Source organism: Eptesicus fuscus, chromosome 9 (genome assembly GCF_027574615.1).
Source record: "Eptesicus fuscus isolate TK198812 chromosome 9, DD_ASM_mEF_20220401, whole genome shotgun sequence".
In the NCBI taxonomy this organism is placed as follows: domain Eukaryota; kingdom Metazoa; phylum Chordata; class Mammalia; order Chiroptera; family Vespertilionidae; genus Eptesicus; species Eptesicus fuscus.
The window spans coordinates 88,571,512-88,589,763 of NC_072481.1; the positions used below are offsets into that span (position 1 = coordinate 88,571,512).

General features: G+C 44.2%; 1 protein-coding gene across 1 annotated transcript in view; it reads right to left on the reverse strand.

Annotated features, from left to right (window-relative positions):
- RREB1 (ras responsive element binding protein 1) overlaps positions 1–18,252 on the reverse strand; it is a 142,157-nt gene that overhangs the window by 54,849 nt on the left and 69,056 nt on the right. Inside the window, exons 4-5 of the mRNA XM_054721501.1 lie at positions 14,387–14,476; positions 13,242–13,405 (exon numbers count right to left, since the gene is read on the reverse strand). Coding sequence (XP_054577476.1) covers positions 13,242–13,405; positions 14,387–14,476 — 254 coding nt within the window. The remainder of the gene's footprint in view (positions 1–13,241; positions 13,406–14,386; positions 14,477–18,252) is intronic.

Consider the following 18,252-nt stretch of genomic DNA (forward strand, 5'->3'; position numbering starts at 1 on the left):
GAGGGGCCGAGAGGAAGAGCAGAGAAGGAACGGGATACCACCATCAATTCATCTCTGAGAGAGAAATCATGAAAATGAACCCAAAGAGAAATGCCACCTATGAGCACCAGCCAGCGACAGAGCCCCTGGGTGATGGTAGCAGTGCAGTCACCTTCTACCTAACACGGGATTAAGGAGGCACACACTGGTCTCTGCTGGCCACAGGTGACACATCACCAGGTGATGTGCTGCAGGGAGAGCAGCACACAGTTCCAGCACCGGGAGCCCGGGGGAGGAGGAGCCAGAAAGAAGGGGCCAAGGTTCGCTTCCGATCTTAGCTGAACCCCGTAACACTGCAGACCTCAGTGCGCCCACCTGTAGCACTACAACAGTCCCTTTGAAGAATCAAGTGCTGACACCACATATCAATGAACCCCATTTAAGGAAATACAAAATCTCTCTCCACTGAAAGCCAACAAGCTCTCCATCAACCCAGCGTCTTGGAGGATGCCAGAGGCGACAGACCCAGGGGTGCAATGCACACGCCCAAGAGGAGGCTGAGTAGGACCCGACAGGCTGCACATGTATCCTAACATTTCTGTGCTGCTGGTTTACTCTTTAGTAGAGGGTGGGGGCAGATTTTGTGGCTAATCACCCTCCTTAACACATCAGAAAAACGTTGACAGTGAGTGGGCACGTTTAGATGTTTGCTAGCACCAGCTTGTTCAGCCCAAACAGGTTGGGCAGGTTGAATATTTAAACAAAGGCGGAAAAATGCAAGGCATAAAGCAGGACGTGCTGTGGTGGGACTGCGGCCAGCACCTGCAGGTTTAAGTCTGCGATCTGACGCAGGTGACCAGGCTCGCCCGCCTCCTCCTCCTCCTCCTCCTCCTGCTCCTCCTCCTCCTCCTCCTCTAATACTATTGTATTATAACACTAGACGGGACACACTCAGGATCTGTTCAAAGTTGTCGGGACAGCAGAGAGGGCATGGTGGGAGAGGAGAACAGGGCACTCCAGAGCAGCGGCCAGCTCTCCACTCCTCCTCCTATCCCCAGCAAACACATACCTTCCCTTCTGTGACCTAATTTCTAGCTCTCACAAATGCCAGGCTGTTCAAGTGTGGGCAAGCAAAGGTGCTCCAGACTGCGATGCCATTCATCAGTCTTACTTGGTGCAACTGAACTTTTGAAATATTTCAACAAGATATGTCAAAACCACCATACTGCCTGCATGCAAGAGAACATTTTTTCTGCATCTGCTTAATCTCCAAAACAAATGAATAGACAATCACCGCCTCTGCCAAACAGAAGAGAACCTAAATTATAAATATCAGCATCCATCCAGCCAAGTGATAATCAACTATTTAATTATGAAGCAGATCGTAAATTTGAGAATCAGTTTTAGTATGAAAAAGGCTTCCCCGGTGTCCCGAGCTTGGGAAGTTTTATGAGAGAGCTCTCTGGCATAACTGCCCTCCAGAAAAAATGCAGAATCAAAAGTGAGCACATTTTTGAAATATCCTTTTTAAAAAATACCCAAATTATTTTGACTGTTAAGGAATACTGAAAAAGAAAAAAAAAAAACAAAGTAGAAGGGAAATGTTTTAGAGAATGTCAGCAAATACAGTAAGAGTCTGCACAGGAGACTGTCAACTGAAATGCGTCAACTGACAGCTCTGCTATTTTCTTATGCTTTTTATCTTATTTGAATAATACAATTCTGTGGCAAATCTCTCTGACCAGTCCTTATTTTTAAGTTGATGTATAATGGACATACATTATATTAGTTTCAGGTGTGCAAGGTCACAATTCCCTATTTCTACTGACCTGTTCTTTTTCTCGGGGAATAATGATAGCCTCCTATGCTGTGACGATTTCTAAGATGTAAAGAATTCTGAAAGGGACCACAAGTGCTCACCTGTTGGCATACATGCTAATCCACATGAGAAATGTAAAAACACCTCAGAACAAGAAATCCCTCCAAAAGGCATTCGAATAGTACAGATTTGCACACTTTGGTAAAAGAAATTTAGGCATAAGGCACACAGCTACTTTACAAAACACCGTCTCAGACTGTTGGGTTCTTAGAACACAGCCTACGGACCTCCAGGTTGAAGGGTACACAGAGTCTACTTTCTTGGTTTTGTAAATACATTGGCTTACCAGCATGCAGAAGGCACTGATGGGTTAAGTTTTCCTAAGGGAGACGGGAAAGGAAGGGCATTATAATTTGTTGAACATCTTATGTGAACCAGAGGCTTGGGTATGTATCATAGCATTTAATTCTCACAACCAACTCCGTGAGCAAAACGTTACCCTGCCAAAGATGAGGAAAGGGAGGCTGCCTTCGCCACCCCTGGAGCACATGATAGGCCCTCCCCCGAGGGAAGGGAGCGCTCTGAGGACACACAGAGAGGCCACCTCTTTTTAAACCACTACTGAAGTTAAAACCAGAGCAAACAGGTTTCAATTCCAGTCAATGAGATGTAAAGAAAGGCTAACAACATTTAAAAATAATCAAACAGCCTAGAATTATTTTTTCTAGTTAAAAAGAAAAAAGTTTCAATGCTTATTAAAGAAATGTTTTTTAAACTATACCTAAATGGTGTCTATTTCAGTACACAGAGCACTAAATGTATAGAAACTGCCTGGATGCCCAGCACACTACCACGTACTTACTGAGCACCCACCTTGTGAGGGTGGGTCGTGTGTCCAGGCCAGTTCGCAGGGTTGGGCTGTGCCTGTAGCACTAACACCTCATGTGCACAGCCCTCAACCATCTTGGCAGAGAGCTGCCCATGTGGTCACAGAGCACTGGTCACCGCCAATGGATGACATGTGCCAAGGCCTCTGAGCAGTCTTAAAGGACATTTTCTCCCAGCTGTAGGTAACTGAAGTGTTATTATATAACTAGAGGCCCAGTGCATGATTAAATCATGCACGTGGATGGTCCCCTAGGTCTAACCTGCCATCCTGGTGCCGGAGAGGACAGGCACCCAGCTCCCATGCTTTCGCTTTCGATCGCGGGGGAGCTGGGTGCCTGTTTGCTCCGGCACCAGGCCTTTCAGAAGCCTCCGGCACGGGGAGGTGCCATCCTGGTGCCGGAGCAGACAGGCACCCAGCTCCCCCGCTTTTGATGGTCCACGGTGGGATGTGGGCTCGCTGCCCCAGAGGCCCCTTCTGTGCCGCAGCACAGCCATGGCGCAGACGCTGAGCTCGCACCGCCGCTGGCGACGCAAGCTCAGCGTCCTGCCGGCCCAATCAGCCACCCCAGCCACCCTAAGTCCTGCCCCCCGCCGTGCCTCCTGGCCAATCGTGGGCATAGCGAAGGTACGGTCAATTTGCATATTTGTCTATTATTAGGTAGGATCATTTTCCCTTTTTAAACAGGTATTTCAAAAGAAGCAAATGTTCATATTGTCCTGGGTTGGGTGACACACAGATTTTTATCCTAAAAACAATTCCTTCCCATGTGAACTAGCAAGACACCTTCCTTCCCTCACCGGAGTTTGTCAGGGGAGCAGGCACCGGGTGACTAAGACCTGTTTCAGGATGGAACTAGCTGACTCGGAGTGGTCACCTCCACTCCTGAGAAGTAGGCGAGCACTAAAGCTAGATACAGCGAGCCTTTAGAAATTCGATATTACCACGACACAAGTTCCCAGGGCCTTCCTCCTGCTGGGCTCTGAGGGTAAAGGAGCGACTAGCCCCTTCCAAGACACTGTCCTGCCTCTGCTCCTCTGTCCTTTAATGCTGGCCACCTGTTCAAATACCCAAGTTGGGCTGTGCGTGCCAAGGCTGGCTCCGCCTCCGCATTGGAGAGTGGCGCTAAATCCAGAGCCTTCGTGGTCTCACTTGTCACAAGCAGGTCGCATTTCTGTGCAGCGAATGTTTCTTCCAGCACAACAGGGACACACAAGCCTCTGTCCTGGAGACTGTCCACTCCCCAGCGGCATCCTCAGGTCTGTGCTCCTGCACTCAGCAACAGACAAAGCCACGGCCGCTGCAGAGAGAGCCCGGGGCAAACAACTGGAGAAGTTCCAGCGATTTCCCTCCCTCATCTTCCCCCTCCTAGTGCCACAGCAGAAGTGAGAGCACATTCCTGCTCCCCAGAGAATACATGGAGGAGTGAGTTAGGAAAGTTTGCTCCTGCCAGGGACTTTAGCGTGTTCTTACCGTAACACATACTCCATAGCTTAAGTCTACAGTTTGTAAAACAAGGAGCAAAGTGGGAGTTAATTTCCTATTTTCCCAAGGCAATTACAGTTTGCAAAAACAAACAAATAAAAAACACCCATTTCAGAGTAGGATTTCTTCCAAATGAGATCTGTTTCAATCTTCTCTTTTCAAGTATCATTACTTCTTCAAAGCTCTGCAGCCCAGCACTTTCCGGAAACTTCTGCAAATCATAAAGCTCCATGCCATTTTTCCTACATCCAGCTCTCCCAAGGGCGTGCCCTGGCTCAGTTTCCCAAATTTGTTTTGGAAGACAAGCACCACTCAATCCAAGTTTTCAAGGTGGGAGCAACTGATAAAGAGTTGTGGGAAGTTAAAAGCTGGAGCTGCAGTGATGTTTCCATGATACATATTTTGTACTTGTTGGCAACCTGTTATTCTGATCAGGAACTAAGCTGTGGTTAGAAAGGTTTGGGATACAGAATTTTCAAACCTCAAAAACACAAAAATCCGCAGACAGGGAAGTGGCAACTTGAAATACTGGACCAGATATGGTAATAAATTGAGATGGTCTCTTCCCCAACCTTCTTCCAAATGAGCTCAAATTTGCATCGACTCTAGTCTCCCTAGTTAGTAAATATACATTTACTTTTAAAATGCCATTTAAATTTATTTACTACAATTAAATTATAAGTTATGGGCTTTATCAGAGCTTACAATGCAACTGTCAACACGATTAACATAACTTAATATGCTACCTGATTCTGTGAAGTTTATTTTCTTTTACTAACAATTCTGTTGGGATGATTATGTGCTGATGGCCCTCTCATAAAACTAAGATAAAGGAAACTCTACAAAAAGATTGACTCGTGCCCTGGCCGGGTAGTTTAGTCAGAGCACCATCCTGATATGCCAGGGTTGTGGGTTTGATGCCCAGTCAGGGCACATACAAGAATCAACCAATGAATGCATAAATTTGAACAACAAATCAAAGTTCCTTCCTTCCTTCCTTCCTTCCTTCCTTCCTTCCTTCCTTCCTTCCTTCCTTCCTTCCTTCCTTCCCCTTCCTCCCTTCCTCCCTTCCTCCCTTCCTCCCTCCCTCCCTCCCTCCCTCCTTTTTCTTTCTTTCTCTCTCTCTCTCTTCTCCCTTCCTTCCTCTCTAAAATCAATTAATTTAAGAAAAAGATTAAAAAAAGACTGACCGTATAAACAAAGATAACTAACATATCCTCATAAAATGACTGGTGCTTAAAAGAAATAAAGTGAGTTGTTCTATCAAGTGGGTGATTACAACGAGTACATCAATATTAGTTAAAAATAACCTGAAACTGAAAAGGATGGAGGTCTTGGGGTCCTCATTATACATGCTGTAAGATGCAGAGCGAGCTTCCCGAGTGTTGCAGCAACACAGGTCTGGGTGGAGCCCAGACCTGTCTCCCACAGCAGCTGCTCACAGTAAACACCAGCAGGCAAGGCCGACCTGGAGGAATGTGCGCACGCGGAGATACGTGTCACATGTGCAGATGACCTTCAGAATGGGGGAGGGATGAACAGGAGGCTGGGGCAGGTAAACTACATGCTCTTAAACCAGCCTTATGGAACTGAGCCTCAGAGAAATGCATCTTCAAATCCATACACAGGGAATCCTGTCAGAGCAGGGGCCCTGCACAATCCCTGGCACTCAGAGCAAGGGAAGCGCAGCTGGAGGGTCCCTAGCCCCACAGACCAGCATGGGCTCCGGAGCCCCGCAGGCAGCTCTGGCTCTACTCAGTCCTGCTGGTCCTCAGACCTCAGGCAGTAGAACCAACAGAAGGAACATGAGAACAAGAACTCTGGTCTTCAGCACAAAACTCATAGTCCACTGACTTCCTTCCATGCTTTCAAAATCAAGCCAGGATGCAGCTAATCAGTTTGGGTTTTCACGCCTGTTTCATTCCTGTGCACACGTCTCGGGACAGCTGTGGCCCCTGATTAATGTAACACAGGTATGTGCTTAGGAGAGATCTCAGCTCACCATTCGAGTTTAGGATTCTGGAACAGATCCACCGGGACAAATAAATCTAACTCTACTCTCTCTGGCACATTTTTGTGACTGTTTTCACATTTTCATAATTTTTTTCCCAAAAGTACAGTTTCACCAACAAATGAAAATGATAATGATTATGATTGATTACCAAAAACCAAATATTCTTTTAACCCATTATTTGCAATTTTCTGCAGAGAACATAAAATAAATGTTGTGTGATAAGCTCAAATATGCTAAATAAGTGTTGTTATTGAAATTACAGACTTCATATAGCAAGAAGCAAAACAAAGACAAACCCACCTCTGTTTATTCTCTGGCATTCCATGAATGCTTACTGGTGTATTTTCCTTCAGTGGCACAAACAACATCAGTGGCCATTTATTATAAGTACTATTTAACAAACATCATCCTAAGTGCTCTGCATGGGTTAGTTCATGAATCCCCACAATGTTCCCAGGTTAGGACAGATATCACTGCCTTCTACAAATGAAGTAACTGAGACACAGAGAGGGTCCAATAACTTGTCCAGGGTCACACAGCTAAGAGTGGCACACCACCCACAGAATATCACAAGGGTGCCTTCAATGCTAACAATACAAACTCAGAAATACCTCCCCATCGGAGACATTTCCATAGTACACTGTAGGCCTTCAGAATGCTTTCACAAACACTATGACATTTTTCAGCGCAAGTTCTAAATGAGGTTTTACTATGGCATTTTGTTAAAGTATGGAAAAATTAAGCAATTGCTACAAAGTTCTGCAGAATTAAGACTAGCACTTGGTCCCCAACAATTAGTCCTCTCCTCTAAACCAAGAAGATGCACAATAAGTAAAATCAGCACAAAACCCCAAATTACACAAACATACATCCCTAGGGCCTTCTTTAAAAAATATTTATAATCAGTAATTTACCAACAACTCTAATATATGCTATTCATAAATGAGAAATGTATATTAAGATAACATCAAGGGCTGTGCTATAAAAAATTCAAAATCATTTTTAAGTCTATCCATGTACTAGTATACCTAAACAACACAACACACAAAAACTTATGGGATGCAACTAAAGCAATGTTTAAAGGGAAATTTATAGCTGTAAATGCCTATGTTAAAAAACACACCTTATCTTCTCTACCTTAAAGCACTGGGAAAAGAGCAAACTAAACCTGAAACAAGCAGAGAGAGAAAATAATGTTTACAGCAAAAAATTAATAAAATAGAACACAGAAAAGGAAGAGTAAAATCAATGAAACCAAAAGTTATTTCTTTGAAAAGACCAATAAGATTGACAAGTGCTGAGCTAGACTAAGGAAAAAAAAATAGAAAAGACTCAAATTATCCTATATGATAAAATCCTAACATGCTTAAGTGTCCAGTCATCCAGTGACCAGTCGACTGTTCAACCAATTGAAGTGTAATATACTAATGATATGCTAAGGCTGCTCAACCACTCGCTATGACATGCACTGACCACCAGGGGGCAGACAGTCGACTGGTCGACCAGTCGCTATGACGTGCACTGACCACTAGGGGGCAGACAGTTGACCAGTCACTATGATGTGCACTGACCACAGGGGGGCAGATGCTCCGACCAGTCCGGCTGATTGGGATGAGCGAGATGGGCCGGACACGCCCTGGAGCCCTCCCGAGGTCCCTCCCCGGCCCGATCATTCACCAGTGGGGTCCCTCGGCCTGGCCCGCACCCTCTCGCAATCTGGGACCCCTCAGAGGATGTTGGAGAGCCAGTTTTGGCCCGATCCCGCAGGCCATTCACCTCAGGGCTCACGGTTGGCGAGTGCTGTTGCAGCAGCACAAGCCTCTCCCGATCGGGACTGACTGGGCACGAGCCCATGGCAGGCGCAGTGGGGCCAGCATAAGCGAGAGCAGCAGGTAGGAACTGACCCGATCCCCACAGGCCACCCAGAGGAGCCCCATCCATGCACAAATTCGTGCACCAGGACTCTAGTTAAAATCATAAATGAAAGAAGATACAATACCACTCATTTCACAGAATAAAAAGCATTATGGGGCCGAAACTGGTTTGGCTCAGTGGATAGAGCGTCGGCCTGCAGACGGAGGGGTCCCGGGTTCGATTCCGGTCAAGGGCATGTACCTTGGTTGCGGGCACATCCCCAGTGGGGGGTGTGCAGAAGGCAGCTGATCGATATTTCTCTCTCATCGATGTTTCTAACTCTCTATCTCTCTCCCTTTCTCTCTGTAAAAAATCAATAAAATATATTTTTAAAAAAAAGCATTATGGGGGGATACTATGAACAACTGTATGCCAACCAATTAGATAACTTATAGAAAAGACATAAACTACTGAAACTGACTCAAAAAAAAATAGAAAATGTGAACAGACCTATCACAAGAGATTGAATTAGTAATTTAAAAACTGCTCAGAAAGAAAAGCGCATGTGACTTCATTGGCGAATTCCACCAAGTATTTCAAAACTTAATACCAACTCTTCAGAAAGTCTTAAAAAAAACTCACAACAGAATAGGAGGAAATATATCCTGACTCACTCTATGAGGCTTGTATTAATTACCCTGATACAAAAACCAGGTAAGGGCATCATAAGAAAAGAATGCTATAGACCAATATCTCTCATGAATATCGGCAAAAAATATTAGCAAATCAAATCCATCAATATATGAAAATAATTATACATTGTGACCAAGTGGGATTTATCCCAGGAATAAAGTTAGTTTAACATCAAAACCTGACCATCTCAGTAAGATGCAGAAAAAGCATTTGACAAAATCCAACACCCTTTCATGATAAAAACACTCAGCAAACCATGAAAAGAAAGGAACCTCACACTGATTAAAGGGCATTTATGAAAAACCCACAACTACCATCATATTTAATGGGAAAAGACTGAATACTTTCTCCCTAAGATCAGCAATAAGACAATGATGTCCATTCTCTCCACCTATATTTAACATTGTGTTGGAGGATCTAATGAGGGCTAGCAGGCAAGACAAATAAATAAAAGGCATCCAGATTAGTTTCAAAGGAAGAAGTAAAACTATCTCTATTTGCAGATGACATGATCTTGTATACAGAAAACCCAAGGAATTCACTAAGTAACTATTAGAGTGAATCAGCAAAATTGTAGGAAATGAGATCAATATAAAGTTTGAACTGTATTTTTATACACTAGCAACGCACAATCAAAAAATGAAATTAGTCCAGCAGGTGGGGCTCAGTGGTTGAGTGTCGACCCATGAACCAAGAGGTCACTGGTTCAATTCCCAGTCAGGGCACAGGCCCGGATTTGCTCAATCCCCAGTGGGATGCAAGCAGGAGGCAGCCAATTGATGTTTCTCTTGCATCGATGTTTCTATCTCTCTATCCCTTTCCCTTCCTCTCTCTAAAAAAAAATCAATGAAAAACATATTTAAAAAATGAAATTAAAAAACAATTCCACTTACAATGCCACCAAAAAGAATAAAGCTTAGGAATAAATTTAACAAAATATAAAAACTTGCCTCTGAAAAATAGTTGAAAGAAATCCAGTAATATCTATGTAAATGAAAGATATTCCATGATTAAAAATTTAATATGATGGCAATGCCCACAAATTGATCCACACATTTTGCAATCCCTGTAATTATTTCAGCTGCCTTTTTTGAAAACAAACACCTGACAAGCTAGTCCTAAAATTCATATAGAAATGCAAGCAACTCAGAATAGCCAAAACAATCCTGAAAAAGATCTAAGTTAGAGGATCCATACCTCTCGATTTCAAAACTTACCAAAAAGCAACAGTAATTAATATCATGTTAGCCTCAAGGAAGACATAGAGATCAAGGGAACAGAACTTCGAGTACAGAACTAAATCCTTATTATTAATCCCAAATAGATCATAGATGTAAGTGTAAGAATTAAAATTATGTAACTCACACCTATTCCATTTCACACCTATTAAGATAGCTGTAATGAAAAAGACAGAGACAGATAGTAACAAGTGTTAACAAAGATACGGAAAAATTGGAACCCTCATCTACTGCTGGTGGGAATATAAAATGATGCTACAGCTGCTTTAGGAAACAGTGGGATAGTTCCTCAAAATGTTAAACATGGAGTTACCACATGACTCAGTAATTCCACTCCTAAGTATCTACCCAGGAGAAATAAACACATGCATCCACACGAAAAACTGTTCAATAATGTTCACAGCAGCATTATTCTTAATAGCCAAAAAATGGAAATGACTCAATTGCCCACCAACTGAAGAGATAAGTAAAATGTGGTACCCACACAATGGGCTATCATCTGACAACAAAAAAGAATGAAGTACTGACACATGCTACATACAACATACAGCAATCTTGAAAACCTTATGCTAAGTGAAAGCAGCCAGTCACAGAAGACCATAAGTATATAATTCCATTTACATAAACTGTCCAGAATATGAAAATCCAAAGACAGAAAGTAGATTAGTGTTTTCCTAGGGCTGGAGGGTGGGAAGTAATGAGAAATGATTGCTTATAGGTATGGGTTTCTTTTGGGGGTGATGAAAATATCATAAAATTGATTATAGTGATGTCTGCATGAATTCTGTGAATATACTAAACCCATTGAATTGCATACTTTAGGTGGGTAAAATGTAATGAATAGTACAAAAATTATATATCATAAAGATGTAAACAAATAAACAGAAATTGTTTAGTCTAGTGCCAAACGCATAGTGCACTATAACTTTAGTTATAATTATTTACAAAATGCATTGTCAGAGACATCACTGTAAAAGGCAGTAAGTATGCCTTTCTATAGGTGTATTTAACATGTGTCATATTCAATCACAGTTACTGTCTCAAAATAGAAATTTTTTAAATCAGGCGTGATTGGGCCTACGACCAGAGATGGCTCATGGAGTATCATAAGCAGTAAGTAGCCAGGGCTAAAACAGCCCGGAGGACGGAATGCACCCCACTGCCCACTGCCAAATTAGAGCTGGGGAGTCCCCCTGAGCAGGAGATTCAGTAGGAGAAAGCAGGGGAACTGCCCCAGAAGGGGACAGGCAACAACACCTCTAGGCCCAGATTTTAAGAGGGCGAAGGTATGAGGGAGACCTTTTTGGGAGGTCTGAGGTAGATAGGAGCTGCAGGCAAAACAAAACTAAATGGCAAAAAGAAGGCAAAGTCATACCAAACAGGCTGATATGGCAACAAAAAAGCAAAAAGGTAATATATATTTTAAAATAGCAACAGTATTCACTTCCTTCTTTAATACCCAAAACTCCTACGAGAAGAGAAGGAGCAAAGAGAGAAAACTAAACTTTGTATAGGGGGAAAAAAAGTAAAACACTTTATAAAAATTCTTTTAAAATACTGATACCTTTCAGAGAGTCATACTATTTTCTAACTTGTAGTGCAGACTGAGAAATTCCTAGGCTTTAAATTATTGCAGTATTACTTAGAAATGCAAAAACAGACATGTGCTGAACTCATTTCCTAGTCCTGATCTTACTACAATGACATGGATGATATTAAAGAGGAGGTAACTGAGGTACATAGGTTAAGTAACTTGCTCAAGAATGGCTCAAATGGCAGAGCTGAAATTTGAAATCAGGTGCCTAATTTCAAAATCCAGAAATTTACCATTATGCTTGTATGTCCCAAGTATACCATCAGTGGTTCATGAAATGATTTTAGGTGGAATTAACAGGACCATCTCATATTAGTATTTATATATAATAAAACATCAATTTCACAACAATTATACAAAGCTTTCTTTTGAAATAAATATCAAAAACAAGATGTTGATCAACTTTTAAAAAGAAAGCAGTATGCCCTGGCTGGTTTGGCTCAATGTAGAGAGGGTTGGTCTTCAGACTGAAGGGTCCTGAGTTCAATTCCGGTGAAGGGCACATACCTCGGTTGCAGGCTCCATCCCTGGCCCTGGTTGGGGCACATGTGGGAGGCAACCAAGTGATGTGTACCTCTCACCTCGATGATGTTTCTCTCTCCCCCTCTCCCTTCCACTCTCTAAAAATCAATGGAAAAAATATCCTCAGGTGAGGCTTAACCCCCCACCCCACCCCCAAAAAAGAAAGCCTAGAAGAGAATACAGAAAAATAAAAATAGCCTGATTTTCTGAGACAGTAAAATTTTGAGTCCCTTTAAAAAATCTTCCTAGAATTCTAATGTTCCTAAAATGTTTGTGCTAAAACAAAAACATTTTAAAAAGTCTGTTCTGCCCTAGCTGATGCTGCTCAGTGGTTAGAGCATGTGCCCCAGGTTCAATCTCTGGCCTCAGCCTGGGTGCTTTTGGGACGCAACCCAACATGTGTCTCTCTCACATCAAGGTTTCTCTCTCTCTCCCTCTGTCTCTCTCTCTCTCTCCACCCCCTCCCTCTTACCTTCCTTTTCACTCTCTAAAACTCAATGGAAAAAATATTCTCGGGTGAGGATTAACAACAAAAAGTCTATTCTAACCCTTCAAAACATACGTAATAATTCTATAAAGTATATTTCCCATTGGCTCATACCACAGAATTTTAATATGCCCACCACTGAGCTCCCTCCCATTTCTGAGTGAGCCTCTCCCCGTCAAAAGCAAATTCCTGACATTTATCAGATTTTCTATTTCTTCTTTTATCCTCTCTTACCCTAAAGCTCCAGGACCAGGCAACTTAACTATTTATTCAAAGGTCCCAGAAATTTTTCGTAAGAAAAACACCTGCAGGGAACCTACGATGCATATGCAACTAGTTTTAAAAAGGCAAAGGTTACTGTGCTATTCCTTGAGGGTTCCTCTGTATCTGATAAGCTGCCCACCTCTGGCACCCGAACAAAGAAACTGCAATTGGCAAAGGGGAAGGACTCTGTGTTTCACCCTAATCCCCAAAGGGCCAAAGACCTAGCCCAGGTCCTTCTGTTTCCCACGATGAGACACCACCAATGCTCCGGAGATGGTGTGCACAAGCGAAAGCCATCTCTAGCTTTTCCATACAGTGAACAGGATTCAGAACTCTTAGTGTTTTCAGGCAAGTCCTCTCTCTGACGATGGCCGAGAGGCCACCAGGCCACGGCGGCCTCACCCACCTGTGCATGTTCCCATTGGTGGTAAAGGACTGGCCACACACAGTGCACTTGTAAGGCCTCTCGCCAGAGTGCACCAGCATGTGGCGGTCCAGGGAGCTGGCCGAGCTCAGAGACTTCCCGCAGATGCTGCACGAATGGTCTGCCCCTCCGGTGTCCGTGTTGTGCTGCAGGAAGCAATCACCACAGCGGTCACTTAAGATGGGTCAAGACTCAGTAGCGCAAATTCAGAGCTTTATAATAAAACCAGTAAAGCTTCTCAGCTATTTTTTTCTGTTACATTTTAAATATCTTCCTGAATGTCAAGACTGATCAGCAACACAGGCAAATAAACATTCTGTATGATCTTCTATTTCCATGTTTTGATTCTGAAAAATACTTCTGCAAGGTCCACAAAGAGGTGGAATCTTTGAAGGTCTTTCTTGGAGACACACTGGATGAACTGACCACTATATTAACACGGACAGGCAGACTGTCAGCTCTACCGCAAACAGGTGAACTGTGGTCCTCACATTGTCAGTGTCCATTTTTCAAGTCTAATCACTCAGTCTTGCTGCCAGGGAAGAACTGAACTCTGCACAGTTGAGAGAGGTCTGACCTCTGAAATGTGTTAAGAAGGAACATTTCCATCCAAACCCAAATTAGTAAATGATGTTATTATTTAGTACCACGCTCTAATTTTAATAATGTCACTAGAGTCATCAGTACTTTGTCATGACCCAGTTATAGCAGGTGAGGGAGAAGGAAAACTCTCATAATAAAGAGGAAAAACCAAATGAGATCCCAAATCAAGTCGATGCCCTGCTGCATGACATGAGGCGGGAACAATATAAAAAGCAGGGTATACACCTACAATTTCCTGTTCTGTAAGGGGTTTGGTTCATGCTGACGAGCCACATACCATGCAGTCTTCTGCTACATGTGGTCAGTGAACTCGGTATCTGCTAAATTCTGAAAAGGAATTCTGTGTTGACCTGGGACTTTGTCACAATAACAAACACAAAAATTATTTCATAACTACCTTGCAAAATAACTGAAATATTAAATCGAAATTAAACTCAGTCACAATTCATACACTGATACCAAATCACCTGGTCCTCTCCTAATCAAGAATGACTTAAAACATAAATATGAAAGCAGCAGCAAACCTGACGAATGTGCATAGTTAACTGGTGCTGGGTAGTGCAAATCTTCTCACACAGGGGGCAGTTGTAGGAAGACTTCTCTTCTTTCATTTCCTGAAAAGATAATAAAAGGGAGAATCAATCGCACCTCACAGTAAACTGGTGCCTCTTCTGTCTGCCATGAGCACCTGTGTCTCGTGAGCCGCAGCAATGAGACAGCTAAGAGGATGGGCTCTGGAGCCTGTCTGGTATGCGCTTGGACAAGTCACCGTCCTGTGGGCCCTCAGTTTCCTCATTTGTAAAATGGGAAAGGAACAGCATCCACCACATCACATCGTGATGAGCATTAATTCAGCTGACACACATAAAATACTGGACTAGTGCCTGGCACAGGGTAAGTGCTCAATAAATATTAGTATTCTTATTAGACAAATACCATTTAATTAATCATCAGTGATGGCGAAAAATTAAGCATTAGGTCTCGGCAGAGCTAGAAAAGGAATACATTTCTCCCCAAGTCTGACCAAGGCTCCAGCCACTCTTTTCCACCTGTTCTCGGGGCTCCCAAGGACTCATGAGATGTAATGAAGTTCTCATGACAAAAACCCACCTCCCAATGGTGGAAGGCCTCCGGGCCCAGCTGTGTGCCCGACAGGCACCAACTTGGCCCTTTTCCTCCCTGCTAGCACCTGCTTGACACCGCTCATAAAGAGTAAAGAAGAATAAGAATGCGGTGATAAGCGACTAAAAACCCAAAATGAGGACTCCCACAGAGGCGACAAAAGAACAGGCTCACTACTTGGAGAAGCGGCTCATTTATGTTCCCTCAAAACACATCAGACAGGACAAGCTTCCTGGAAGCAATATATTTTACCTTTTTAAGGAAAATGACAAGCTCCTTTACTTCCTACACATCTCCTTTCAAAATAATTCCTGGAGCTTTGTCATGGACGTGCCTATCACAACCTTCTCAACACACAATCCCTGAGCACCTCAGGTCTGTCCTCATGCCCAAAACGAACGGGATCAAGGCCTGGAAGCCACTCTCAGGAATGGGGAATTGAGATGCGTAGAGACTAAGATCCATGGATTTCCAAAGATCAGCAGAACCGCCTGGGAGCTTTCTGAGATTTCTAGATCAGACTCACAACAGACTGAGTCAGAATCACTGGGGTAATGGGAACTGAACCCCAGGAATCTGTTTCACAGGCTCCCAGGAGATGTTGGTTATATGCCCAGGTGTGGGATTGACTAAGTTACTAAATTAGGTGATCAGCAGCACTTGAATTGAAAGTGCATGTAGGTTGGGGCCAGACCCAGCAGCATGGCGAGCCCCAGCCATGACGTGCAGCTGGGAAGACGTCCGTGCTAATGGAGTGGGAGACCAAGCAGCCTGCGAAAGAGGGGAGGGCTGGACCCGCGGGCATTTTCAGTAGATCTCTTTTTCCTTGTGCTCATTTGAATGAGTTTCTGTTCCTCGCAAATAACACCAATTATTGAACACTTACTATGTGCTAAACTCTGTACATATAAAAATATCAGTGTTTTTTTTTTTTTTACAACCACTAAAAAAAATAGCCACTATTATGGACCCCATTTTCTGGATGAGGAAACTGGGGTACAGAGGCAAGTAACCTGCCCCAAATCAAAGAACTATTACATAGATCCAGAATTAAAACTCAGGCCAGCTGCTCGACAGCCCATGCCCTAATCCACTGCTATAGAAGTCTGACCCCGCGCCCCCCCCCCCCCCCCAAAAAAAAAAAGATGAGCTCCAAGGCACAGAAAAGAAACACCATTGAGGCTGGCTTATGAGAGATGATGAAAATACAAGTCACCCTGAAGACTATAAAAACAAATGCACCATAAACCAGACGGGGTGGAGTGCATGCATGATGTCTACTGCATAGCTGCCTATAGTGGTTCCATCTCTCTCTCTTCAAAGACTAGCAGGCTTCGTTTTAAGCACCACAGCAGTCCCCCCTTATCTGCAGTTTCGCTTCTCATGGTTTTAGGTACCCATGGTCAACCACGGTCCAAAAATATTAAACGGCAAATTTCCAAAACAGACCATCCATGTGTTTAATTTCCTGCGGTTCTGAGTGGTATGATGAAATCTCATGCCACCCTGCCCTCCGCTGGGACGTGCATCATCCCTTTGTCCAGCATCCCCATGCTGCATGCTGTCACTCACTGGGTATCCGATTGACTGTTGAGGTATTACAGTGCTTGTGTTCAAGTAGCCCTTATTTTACTGAGTGATGGCCCCACAGTGCAAGAGCAGTGATGCTGGCAATCGAATGTGCCAAAGAGAAGCCAAAAGTGCTTCCTTACGTGAAAAGGTTTGTATGTACAGGGAAAGGCATCGTATATATGGGGTTCGGTACCACTGACAGTTTCAGGCATCCACTGGGAGTCTTGGGAAGCAGCCCCTGTGGATAAGTCACCTTTTCCTAGTCTGTGGCACTGGGTCTGAGACCTAGGTATGTTATATATTTTTCACTCTCAAATTAAAAAAAAAAATTACAGCTATCAATTCTAAGGAAGTTGATTAACCCAGAGATAGTAAAAAGCCTGCCAGTGTCACTGAGTCCAGCGACTCGCACTCCTCACAGGGGTATATCGTGTGTCTGGGGTGGGTGGGGTGTCCTACCTTCTCAGCCCAGTGCTACTGCACTCAGAATGGAGCTGGCCAAGAACCACCAAACGGAAAAAGCAAAAACAAAAGTAGCAATAACAAAATACGAGCACTCGCAATCATAATGAGAAATGCCTCACAGCCAGGCCAAAATTCAGTCTTGGGTCTTTTTGATGAATTATTAGATTAGCAATAACATATATTAAACATTTTTTAGAGGAAGATTCATCAGTAGGATGTAAATACATGTTAAATAGCCAAGTCTCCAAGAGATCAGCTCCTTGAGGAGGCAAATTTCAAAAAAAAAAGAAATCACCTTTCATTCACCTTGGGGGAGAAGCAGCTCATGGGGCTACTGGCACTGCTTCTGGGGCTTATCATGAACTCGGGCCCAGACGTGCTCTGAGCCTGGCAGAGGCATGCTGCAGCCTGTGGCTCCGGCCCACAAAACCCACGGTGCTCTGGGAGAAGGAAGGCTGTGAACTCGGACTTAGTTTTCAATAGAAAAGGCAGCAGCACCATACTGGAAGAAGCCCGAGCCGAGAATTCTGAACCCAGTTATTGGGGCCACGCTGGTGGGAAGAGCACACCTCCTGAGCTGCCCGATAAAACCAGCAGATAATGTGGTCACTAACCATTCCCTAGCAAAACGCTCTGGCACCCGTGCCGGGGTCCAGCGGGGGCTAATCTGCCCTGGAACTTGGTGCTGTCGCTCCTGGGACTCCTCCCAGGGCTCCCTCGCAGCCCTCCCCGCCCACTCCCAGGTGAGGATGAAGCGCTCTCTCCCCACCGCATTCTGCTGGCTTTTTCTCCCGGTGCACGGTGCACGGTCTTTCCCTTTGTCCCTCTGGCCCAGCCCGCCCTTCAAACACTGAGCCAGTGCCCCAGGAACCCAAGGAACCCTGGAGGCACAGGAGGTGGTGACAAACAGCCAGGGCACACAGCTGTCCCATCTCCGGCACCACACGTACACGGTCACTCCCATTACCGCCCGGGGACTGAAGAGCAGTGTGTCCCCTCCCATGGCTCTACCTGTCGTCTCTGAACCGCTGGGAACAGCTGGAGCCTGCACTTGTGCCAGCTCTGACTGAGCAGGGCCGTGCCGGGCTATTTAAAGAGGAGGTGATCCCTACCTACCACTTTCCCCTGCAGAAGAGCGGAGGAGGAGAAGACAGTGACCTTATCTGCCTCATTCGTCCGAAATGCCTGACGTCATGGTGCAGTACCTGGCTGGAATTAGGAGCTGGCATAG